The following is a 12,461-nucleotide window of genomic DNA, read 5'->3' on the forward strand; positions in this document are numbered from 1 at the left end:
AAATAAACATGTATTCCATGTTCTTAACACATTCAATTATAAATCACCCATTAAATATCTATTTATTTTTTATGTATGTATATGTATGATGATTGGAAATGCTTTGGCAATACATTTGTCATGCCAATAAAGCACATTTGAAATAGAGAGAGAGAGAGAGAGAGAGAGAGAGAGAGAGAGAGAGAGAGAGAGAGAGAGAGAGAGAGAGAGAGAGAGAGAGAGAGAGAGAGAGAGAGAGAGAGAGAGAGAGAGAGAGAGAGAGAGATGATTCATGTGAGTCACTTCTGAGATCTTATGCAAGTGGAAGAGCTTGATATCTGACAGATGAAATGCTAGTGAGCGTGTGACGCTAATGTGAGTCAGCGTGAGCGGCCCATGGTCGGACTGCAGACGGCAATGTTAAAACACTTCAGCTGCTGTAAGGGGATAACTAAAGATGACTGTGCAAGCAACACAACATCAAGACAAAACACTAATACGGAAACTAAAATGTAACTCACAATGACAATATATGAAGTAGTGCGCATGACGGGGAAACGGGCTTGCTTTAAGATCATTACATGCTGTGCATTATATCCTTTATTTCACTGCTTCTAAAACACCCACCAGATGCTTCTAATAAACGATTTGGTTTAAGCACAGCCTTTTCTGACTCGCTGGGTCACAAACCAAAGGCTGAAATGATGTTCTCTAAAAGGCACCTGAAGATGAAGGAGTCATTACTGTTGCAGACTCAGATGTGGAAAGGTCAAGCTGTGACTTATAATGGAGAGGACACAAACACATCATGTGACACAGATGGGGTCAATTAGTTAATAAGTTTAATGCTTCTGTCTCTTCTGCTCACCAAGGCTGCATTTATTTAATCAACTAATAAGGTAATATTGTGAAAAATGTATGCAATTTAAAATAACTGTGAATATATTACGATATGTAATTTATTCCTGTGATCAAAGCTGGATTTTCAGCATCATTACTCCAGTCTTCAGTGTCACATGATCCTTCAGAAATCACTCTAATATGATGATTTGATGATCAAGAAACATTTCTCATTATTATCAGTGTTGAAAACAGTTGAGCTGCTTCATATTTGTCTGGAAACCGACAAAGGATTATTTTGTTTAAAAAAAATAAATGAACGCTTTTATTCATCAAGGACGCATTAAAGTGATCAAAAGTGACATTAAAGACATTTATAATGTTACAAAAGATTCCATTTGAAATAAATGCTGTTCTTTAGAACTTTATATTCATCAAAGAATCCTAAAAGAATTTTAATGTATCACAGTTTCCACAAAAATATGAACTGTTTTCAACATTGATAATAATTATCAATAACTGAGGACTAATAATAATTAAGCAGCAAATCAATTAGTGTGTGTAAATATTTCTATTTAGCTTTATTTTTATTTTAGTTTTTAGTGCTACATTTTTTTTTTTCATTTTCAGGAATTTACTTATTTTAAAAAACAATATTTTTATATTTATATATATATTGGGGTCATAAAGATAATATAAGATGAAGATAAAAATATTGTTTTTTAAAATAAGTAAATTCCGGAAAATGGAAAAAAAATAGTTTATATATACGTTTTCATTTCCTATGAAAGTGACAAAGTGGCACTGCCGTCATTAAGGTAACGAAGAACATGTTAGTTAAAGCGTCGGCCTGGTTCAGACGGGACCGGTCCGTTCGCACGCCGTCTGAGAGATTCATGTGTCTGGAGACGCTCCAAATCCCATGTTGAGTTTTATTGATCTGTGACTTATGTGAACCTTCATTGGGCCAATAAATTAACATTAGACAACGTGAGCGAGTCATTTAGGAGATGGGCTTCCTCTGGGAAGCAGGGATTTGATTTAGACGGATGAATGCTGGGAGTGAGCGCAAATACTTCCGATCAGCAGCTGAGCAAATGAGGACGGGTAAAAAAGAAACGCTGACACTTTCACAGACGCTCGGCGAGCGAAGAGCAGAGAAAATCAATTCACGCTTGCACAAAGAAACTCACAGACAGCAGAGACGGAGGAGCACGGCAGGTGATAGAGATATATCACGCCTACAGTATCACTACAGTTAATGATGGCTCAAACTTACACCGCTTATACCGCAGTACATCTGTGACATTTAATAAAAGCGTTTCAAGAGCAAACAGCTTCATTGATTATAATGAAAGGGATTTACAGTAGCTTTGATGTGTAGACTGTCATTTTAGTCCAAACCAAGCGATGAGCGTTATGGCATTATGATGCTCCACATAACGGATATGTTTTGATTTTTGCTTTCAGTGTGAACAGAGAAATGACTTATTTACTTAGGACAAAGTTTTGAAAATGCAAATTCAACTGGATGAAAAAGTGTGCTGAATAAGCCATATTCTGTATTCTTTGCACCTTTTATTCAAATGTTATCAAAAATGTGTTAAAGTCCCCCTGAAAATCAAGCTTTTAATGTTGTTTATGTGTCTATGTGGTGTTTTTAATGTGCTTTAAGACAACATGTGTAAATTCATAAATCGACACCATTGCTGAGTATTTTCTGCTTAAAACTGCTTGAACCAAAGACTCAGTTTTGAAATCGCTGGTGTTTCTGACGTCACAAACTACCTTGTAACCAATCAGATCAACATGTGATCGTCAACCAGTGGATCTCTGAGCTGTGTGAGTGAGTGGAGGCGGGGCTCATTTGCATATTCATAGAGCCACGCATACTAAATTAGGCAAGGGTGTCGAGTTACATTCAAGATATTTTAAGGCATGAAAAATATTTTATTCAAGGAAAAAACATTTAAATATGTGATTTTGGTGATCAAAGATGAGTTAGAGATGAGACAATTATTGACTACAGGGGGTCTTTAAAGATGCTGTGAGCTTTTTGTTTTTCAATGCATTTTTTATTTTTTTTGCATAGTAAAATAAAACCTGTAGCTGTAGTTTAGTATGAATAAATATTATTTCATTTCCGAATGAAGTAATGTAGTTTTAATGATGAATTAGGTTACAAATGTCTGTTTTCTTTCAGCTGAAAGGCCTTTAGTTTTCCTTTGACTCTTCAGATTTTTCATCATATTAACAGGCACCATTCAAGTGAACAAATTTAGGTCGTTTTTAGTACTTTTGATTTCTGGGAACAAAAAAGAAAAAGCATTGAAATAAAATCGCTTTGAATGAAAGGAGACATATGCCGTGGGGAAAAGGACACACACACACACACACACATGAACTCACTCACCTCCTCATTCTACCTCTACGATTTCTCCCGAGAGGCTTCGTGGTTGAACGAGTGAGAGTAAAAATAGCTCGAGATGAACAGTCATGCCATCGGTGGTGGCGTCTCCTCGGACCACAAAGCACACGGCCGACGAACGTACAGATTTATTTGGAAATGAAGCATTTTAAGCGAAAAACTGCTTTAAATTCGACACTTAACTGATAATAATTACACCATCATCATTTTCATCCCATGACTGCAAAGACAAGTTAATCTTAAAAGCAACTAAGTAGGCTTTAAATGATAAAATACAAGACGGAAAGCAAAAATCTGCTCTATTATTGATTTGCAAGCAGTGATAATATGATATTTGACTATTTTAAAGGAGAACTCCGGTCAATTTTAACATTAAGCTCATTTTTTTTGTACATTTGGAGTGCTGTCAATACAGAGAACAACGACAAAAATCGGTGTTGCCTACATCGTGTTATCCTCTTTTTAAAATTTGCACCCTGTTGACTTCAATGGGGCAAGTTTTAAACCTGCTTTTAGCCTCTTAACATCCTTGATGTGTCATTACAAGTGCACAGCCATGTGAGTGATTCCTTCAGAGTCAACACGCGGTGAATCTGACTGCAGTAGATGTGCAAGATATGTATAAAAATGATGTTATTTCAGCCAGCGCACATACCTGTATTTACATCCTGTTTTCGGCTGAAGTCCACAGTAGTCGATTGTCGAGTTCACGCGCATAGGTTTAGTACGTACGATCATGCGCCCGAAAACAGGATGTAAATACAGGTATGTGCGCTGGCTGAAATAACATCATTTTTATTCATATCTTGCACATCTACTGCAGTCAGATTCACCGTGTTCACTCTGAAGGAAACACTCACATGACCTGTGCACTTGTAATGACACATCAAGGATGTTAAGAGGCTAAAAGCAGGTTTAAAACTTGCCCCATTGAAGTCAACAGGGTGCAAATTTTAAAAAGAGGATAACACGGTGTAGGCAACACCGATTTCTGTCGTTGTTCTCTGTATTGACAGCACTCCAAATGTACAAAAAAATGTCCTTTAAAGTCCCCCTGTGGTGAAAATCAAGCTTTTAATGTTGTTTATGTGTGGTGTTTTTAATATGCTTTAAGACAAGCCATGTGTAAATTCATAAGTCGACAGCATTGCTGAGTATTTCCTCCTTAAAACTGCAGTGAACCAAAGACAGTCTCAAAAACACGCTTTGAAATCGCTGGTGTTTCTGACGTCACAAACTACCTTGTAACCAATCAGATCAACGTGTGATCGTCAACCAGTGGATCTCTGAGCTGAGTGAGTGAGTGGAGGCGGGGCTCATTTGCATATTCATAGAACCGCGAATACTAAATGAGGCAAGGGTGTCGAGTTACATTCAAGATATTTTAAGGCATAAATAATTTTTTTTCAAGGAAAAAACTTTTAAATATGTGATTTTGGTGATCAAAGATGAGTTTTAAGGGATACAATTATTGACAGATAATTCCCATACCTTCTTGACAAACTTGTAAATTATATATTAATATTTATTTATGTGTGTGTGTGTGTGTGTGTGTGTGTATATATATATATATATATATATATATATATATATATATATATATATATATATATGTATATACACAGTATAAATTGTGAATTAAATGAACTCTGCATACTGGAGGTTGTGCAATTAGAGCCGGTTCAGAGGTGTCAAGTGATCACAGAGTGATCTTAATAATAAATGTAAGGTACGTAGCAACACTTCCTATTAGATTTCTTCTCAGAAACCAGTCATTAGTTTATTGCAACATCTCCAAAACGAGCATGAGGTGAAGAGAGTCTAGTTTCTTGACACACTTCTTGTCGACCCTCTACAGTGAGAGCAATGGACGAGACGCGACACTACTAAAATCACGCACTTGGCAGTGTACACAGATACATTGATTATAAAGGATGCATTTTAGCAGAAGCCAAAGTTTAGCCTTTCAGCTTCAACAAGTTAGTTTTCACTTTTTGGCCTCATGAAGTAATTATCAGAAATTTTCAGTCTGCATTAAATGCGCATTGTCACTTTAAATGGCATGTCGGGGCAAATTCAAAAGCTTTTCACTGGATTGATTGACTGGCATTCTTTAAACTCTTTAAAGCTGCTCAGATCTATAATGCTAAATGAGCTATTCTCACGGCGCTGAATGAGACATGATTCATAGATGCGGCGGCGCTTCCTGGAACAAAAACGTTCGGCCCAGCTGTTCCTGTCCTATACGTCTGTTTAATATAATAGAGGAACGACAGGGGCTATAAAGACCCTTGAGAATGTTTCAGGACATTTATTCTGCGATAAACTCATGTCCTACATATTGAAATGTCCTAGGATGTGTTTTGTGGAATAATGTAAATAGTGCAATGACACAAAATGTTTGGCTTTAAAGGGGTGGTATAATGCCCTTTTCAAAAGATGTAAAATAAATCTCTGATGTCCCCAGAGTGTGTGTGTGAAGTTTTAGCTCAAAATACCCCACAGATATTTTTATACAGCATGTTAAAATTGTCACTTTTTGAGGGTGAGCAAAAACGCACCGTTTTGTGTCTGTTCCTTTAAATGCAAATGAGCTGCTGCTCCCGGCACAGGGGGCGGAGCTTCAACAGCTTGCACTCACACACACATGCTCTGAAAATTTCAAAACTTTTAGCCTTTTATGTTCAAACCGGAGTCAGACAATGATGGAGAGACTCAAGAAGAAGTGACAACATGTAGAAGCAACAGGACATTTCTGTATACGACTCTCTAAAAGTGGACATTGCGTCTGAAATGAAATTAAATTCCATTGCATTAAAATTAAAATATGTAATGTCATAATTATAATGTTTTGAGAGTTTACTCAATGTAATTGTTGCATTAGGCTCTGAATTAATAAACATTTATTGAAAAGAACTATTTAATGTCTTTTAATTTACAGTAGCATGAACCACGAGTAGTCGAGTAACTCGAGTATTGTTTTGATAAGAAATCGACTAGCAGAAATCAGTAGTCGTGCAACCCCTATGTCCACCAGTATTGTTTCCACTTGTAAAGTATTTTCTCTGGCTCTTGTTTTGAATTATTTTGATCCGTTATTATGCTTGTTGTTGTCGTCTGTCAGCAGAATGTGGCGGTTGGTCGGTGTGGTTTTAGACCCGCCCCTTCTCCACTGTGATTGGACGCCTGGGTAAAAAGTGACAGTGACGAGCGCTGCGTTTTACCCAAAGTTGAACTTTCTTCAGCTCTAGGCGACCAATAAAAACACTTTTTTGCAATGCCATAGATCTCCCAGAAATCATTATGTCAGAGTACCCATAAGAGTACCAGCACAAACCACAACTAAAAGGATTATCAACAAACAATATATTTGAGCATAATAAAAGCTGTGCTTGTGTAAAAATGAGTGATTCATCATAAAATCAATGACTATGGATTGCAGGTTGATGCAAAACTCTCTGAATGTGCAATCAATCAGCGTTTACTCTCCACACATGACATTAAAGTAATGACGTTATCCGCCACCTCTTCCAATCAACGACGTGAATGTGAATCAGTTCGGAAAACACACGCACAATTTTAAACACAGGCATTTGCTTTAGGCTAGTTTCCATGCAGCTTGTGCATCATCTAGATAAAATGGTCCGGTATCTGTATTAAATCTGTATTGAAGACAAAATAAAGGCACAATGATATCTAGTGTCATGAATAGATGATTGTCCAAGGGTTGATTCACTACAGCAAAACCAAATCCCTCATTGTGCATGAATGAAATGTGTTTATTTTAAAAACATAAAAAAATTCCTGCATCCGTTTCTGAAATCATTCATACCAGACGTCAGTGCCACTGAAAACATCATTCCCCTAAGCCACTTGTATGCTTGTTCACCACCTGCTCATCCATTTTGAGTCACACTGACTCATATGTTTGTGCCAATCTAAATAAATAATCTGTCTAGAGAACTATGACGCAACAATGGCTTTGATTTACGGTGTTCTCATGTGCAGTTTGATTCTCATGGTTCTTTTGGTCCGGACCCAAAAACAAAATGATAGGACTTGTTCACACTTAGCATGATTGCTCTGTTAGTGTGTTTTATTTGAATAAGTGTGAACGCTGTTATCCGAACCCAAACAAGCGGGCCGAGATCCACCTTTCCAAACAAACTCTGGTGCGGTTCGACTGAAATATGGAACCAAAAACATCTAAACGGACCACAAACAGGACGTGATGTCACAAGATGCGACCCTACAAAGCACAGAATGCTCCAGCAAACCTGTTTTATCTCGTCATAGGAGCTACGATGGCCATTACAGTTCGCTACAGGCGTCGGAAACGTTGCAGCTGATCTCCGTGTGTGTGACGGACGGATTCCTGTCACTGTTTTGACTCCTTTACACACTTCATAAGCTCTTCATTAGTTCTCATCTGATCAAAATACCATCATATGTCGGCTGTGCACGTACAGCGAGCGCATTTAGTCCAGCACACAGCATTGTTTGGGATGTTTAGGTTCGGTGTTAAAAATGACAGTAGCTACGTTTCCAATCATCCACCTATTTTTATGCGCATTTTGAGATATCGCATAAAAAACGCTGTATGGAAAGGCCAAGATGCGCATAAGTTGTAAAAATGTAATTTTGTAAAAAACGTTTGTGCTCAATTGAGTCGGATAAACCATGATGGAAACACATTTCCTGAATAACTTCCTCGATGTGCATCAAAAAAGACTAGGGATGCACTGATATGAACATTTTGGCCGATACCGATAACCGATAATTTTTTATTTTTTTTAAAGCCGATAACCGATTTTATATAATTTTTGAGAGCCTGATTACAAAAACAAAAGTCTCCCCATTAAAAGCCATGTCACAAGCACACAATTATGATGTTCTCATTATAATTTTATGTAGCCGATATGACAGACTTGCGCTGCACATGTTGCACTGAAATGTATTTACCTTTTTTGAAATGATTCCAATCATATTTCAAGCAATTTAAAACCATAATGTCGAACAGTGCGCATCTAAATTGTCTCAGCTTAGGGAAATAATACATTATTTATCTGCTTTAAATATATCGGCCAAATTTACTTATCAGGCCGATAACGATAACATTAAAAATGAACATATATCGGCCGATACCGATCTGGTGGCCGATATATCGTGCATCCCTAAAAAAGACGTGACTTTGCGATGGGACGACATAACTGGACTAACCAGTGGACCAATCTCATTTAACTTCCAGAACTGTCTTAGACGACTGAGTTCTATTGCATTTCGTCTGCGTGCAATTTATTATATACGACATTATTATATACAGTGGGATCTCATACTGCAGCAACTTCCATTTTTCTCAGTGATGTTTTCCCAGACAGGAACATAGTGTCGGCCCAGATCCGGGCCACATCTGGTACATGTGGATTCAATGCGTACCAGATGTGGGCCGGATCTGGGCCGACACTATGTTGCCGTCTGGGACCAGTTTATCAATAAGTGACGAGTTTGTTCTCTTTGTCTCGCCGGATGGAAACGTTGCTTTATTTGCAAATGTTTTATGCAATATTCCCATTTAGCTAAATTCGCAACTTTGGATAGAAACAGCTAGTGAGAATGCTAAGCGAACCAGGACTAAATGTCTGTTTTTTTTTGGGGGGGGGGGGGGTCCGAACCAAGAGAACCAAACTACAAGTGTGAACACACCTTTTAAGTCCTGGTACATGTGGCGTTCACACTGTCATTTTTAACACCGAACCTAAATATCCCAAACAATGCTGTGTGCTGGACTAAATGCGCTCGCTGTACGTGCACAGCCTACATATGATGGTATTTTGATCAGATGAGAACTAATGAAGAGCTTATGAAGTGTGTAAAGGAGTCAAAACAGCGACAGGAATCCGTCCGTCACACACACGGAGATCAGCTGCAACGTTTCCGACGCCTGTACCGAACTGTAATGGCCATCGTAGCTCCTATGACGAGATAAAACAGGTTTGCTGGAGCATTCTGTGCTTTGTAGGGTCGCATCTTGTGACATCACGTCCTGTTTGTGGTCCGTTTAGATGTTTTTGGTTAATATTTTAGCCGAACCTCACCAGAGTTCGTTTTGGAAAGGTGGGTCTCGGTCCGCTTGTTCGCACCAGGGTTCGGTTCGCGCTTATTTAAATTGCACCAGGGTTGTTTTAATTAGTGCTGGGCAATGATTAAAAGCAAATCACATCCAAAATAAAAGTTTGTGTTTGCATAATACATCCGTCTATAAATACACACACATGCATGTATATATTTAAGATAAAAATGTTATTTATATCTAAAAATGAAGAGTTCAGATGCAAAAGCCTCTAAGTACCATCTGAAATTTTCTTCTAGAATGATCCTTTTTATCAAGATTGTATATGTAAGTTCAGTAATTTCACTTAAATGGCAATGCAAATTACCTATTAATTGTCATTTAAGTGAAATTATTGAACTTAAATAAACAAGCTTGATAAAAATGATCATTCTAGAAGAAAATTTCAGATGGCACTTAGAGGCTTTTGCACCTGAACTCTTCAGAACATTTATATTTATAATGTAAATTACATATAAAAATATAGTATATACATATTTCTTAAATATATACATGCATATGTGTGTATTTATATATAAAAAATTATTATACACAGTTTACACACATATATTATGTAAACACAAACTTTTATTTTGGATGCGATTAATCGTTGCCCAGCACAAGTTTTAATCAAACCAAGCATGCCAAATGTACATTAGATAGTGAGTATCTTGTCATAGGTTAGTTTACCAATTAATTATATTAAATACCTCGTTGTTAGGGGGTGGTGTGGCGCAATGGATAAGACACATGCCTTTGGTGTGAGAGACCCGGGTTCGAATCCACTGTGAGACACCAATGTGTCCCTGAGCAAGACACTTAACCCCTAGTTGCTCCAGAGGCGTGCGACCTCTGACATATATAGCAATTGTAAGTCGCTTTGGATAAAAGCGTCAGCTAAATGAATAAATGTAAATGTAAATGTAAATACTGTGCCATCTCACAACATTGAAGTCCATCCACGATAATTTCAGAACAGTCTGATACAGTATTCATTCATGCAACTAAAAGCTAGAGTATTTACTTTTAAGGAGGAGCGTGCATCGAACAACATGTTGGTGGATAGACCCGAGGCATCAATTTAACCGGCCTCGTTTCAAACTACAAGGCTAGTCTAATGAAACCTGCGGTCTAAAGTAGGCCAACTCACCCATATCTGCAGTTTGATTCTCTTGTCGTTCTTGTAGACGGTTTTGACTTTGAAATCGATGCCCACCGTACTCACAAACGCTGACGTGAAGGAGTCGTCAGCGTACCGGAAGAGAAACGACGTCTTTCCTACACTGCTGTTGCCGATGATCAGCAGTTTGAACATGTAATCGAAGTTCTGGTCAGATCCTTCTTTCTGAGCCGCAGCCATCTGGAACGAGAAGACACGCTCTGAACAAACAGCTGCAGCTACACAAACATGCATTTTATCTGCACTCATAAATCTTCAAAATGCATTTATTATTATTCATGTTTATATTGTTGTAGTCTAATGGATATTATTGAGGTAAAAACAGAATGCATTCAAAAAGTCACAAAACAATAAACATATCAGTTTATTTATATAGCTCTATTTTATAATGGTAAGTGGATACAAATAAAAAAATATATATCAAAAATAATGGGCAGATTTTGAAACTTTTGAAATATTTATTAACAATAAAATTTGGATTAATTAAAAATGGAGTTGTTTGATAAAACTGATATGGTTATTGTTTTATTACTTGTTGTTTGCATTCAGTTTTTACCACAATAATATTCATTAGACTACAAAAAAATAAACATGGATAATAATAATAATAATAATATACAGTAAGTATTTTTGTTTATTTGCAATCGAAAATTAAAAGTTTATCTTAAAATGTTCTGCATTTTTCACGTAAATAAATGGATGTTATATAATTACGTGAACAGTACATTAAATAAGCAAGTTAGTTTCCCTGTGAACATTTTAGTGTTTGGAAATATTCTTGAAAATGTATCGGTAGATCCGATATTACGGTATACATTATTTATTTCCCCCCCATTTAAAAAAAAAAAAAATGTCTAAAAGGAATATAATAAAAGACTGCTTTGATGTATGGTTTAAAATCAGTACAGAGGAAACTGGCTTTGAAAAGTAAAGGCCTAGTGAGATTATTTCTCTAAATGATTGTACATGCAAACCAAACTGCATGTTTTGACACTAATACAGTAAAACATAATAAATATCACATGTTATAAGTTGTCATTTATCAAATTTGGAGCTTGTCATTGGCCGAAAGAACCCCTGGAAAGCCATCCATATAAAACCAATCCTCAAACACCATCTCAAAAATAAATACAGTCAAGCTGACAATCATTTAATTATGATAATGATGAATGTACAGAGAGGAAGAGCTATAAAACGCTTTAGTACAGGAATATTCCCCCAACCCCCACATTACAGAGGGTTAGGGTGTGTTTCCATCAATAACCATATCCATTTTATTCACCCTTATGTTCATAACGACTGATTTAATCATATTGAGAATAAGGCTAATACATTACAACAATCAATTGTGACATATTTCGCCTTAACGTCATTTACACAATTCGGAAATGATCAGCAGAACTGTAATTATAACGAAATAACTTAATATTATAAAGCCACGTATGACAATAAAAGCTTATGAACGCAAGCACACACCTGCATGGATCCGTCCTGACGCATCCTACCGAAGATTTGGCACGATAATTCAGTCGGTTCCCGGTGATGCTCGAATCTCTCCGTGTCCTCTGAGCATCAGCATCAGCTGCCAGAGAGAGAACGCGCGCTGACTCGCTGCTGTGCGCGCTCCCGGCCGTTCCAGCGTCACTCAAACGCGCTCACTGCTGGGAGTTGGAGTTTTCTCCAAAGAATAGTTTGTAGTCCTAAAACCCGGAAGAGACTAGAATAATTGATTATCTCCTTTTTTTTTTTTTTTTTTTACAGTGTGTTTCGGTGTATCAGAAAAATAATATCCGTTTATAGCAGCATGTTAGCAAATTATTTATTTTTCCTCCATACATTTTTTTGATGAAAACTGATGTTGTAGAATAACAACAAACCTCCGGACCTCGCTTGACTCATTCCAAAACGTTTGAATCAAACATATT

The 12,461-nt window shown here is 37.1% G+C and overlaps 1 protein-coding gene across 1 annotated transcript in view; it reads right to left on the bottom strand.

The window, feature by feature from the left end:
- LOC307152275 (ras-related protein Rab-3C-like) overlaps positions 1–12,231 on the bottom strand; it is a 31,611-nt gene extending 19,380 nt beyond the window's left edge. Inside the window, exons 1-2 of the mRNA XM_079860780.1 lie at positions 12,013–12,231; positions 10,507–10,716 (exon numbers count right to left, since the gene is read on the bottom strand). Of these exons, the coding sequence (XP_079716906.1) occupies positions 10,507–10,716; positions 12,013–12,036 (234 nt within the window). The 5' untranslated portion in view covers positions 12,037–12,231. The remainder of the gene's footprint in view (positions 1–10,506; positions 10,717–12,012) is intronic.
- Positions 12,232–12,461: the final 230 nt, after the last annotated feature.

Source organism: Squalius cephalus (genome assembly GCF_949319135.1).
Source record: "Squalius cephalus genome assembly, chromosome: 24".
In the NCBI taxonomy this organism is placed as follows: domain Eukaryota; kingdom Metazoa; phylum Chordata; class Actinopteri; order Cypriniformes; family Leuciscidae; genus Squalius; species Squalius cephalus.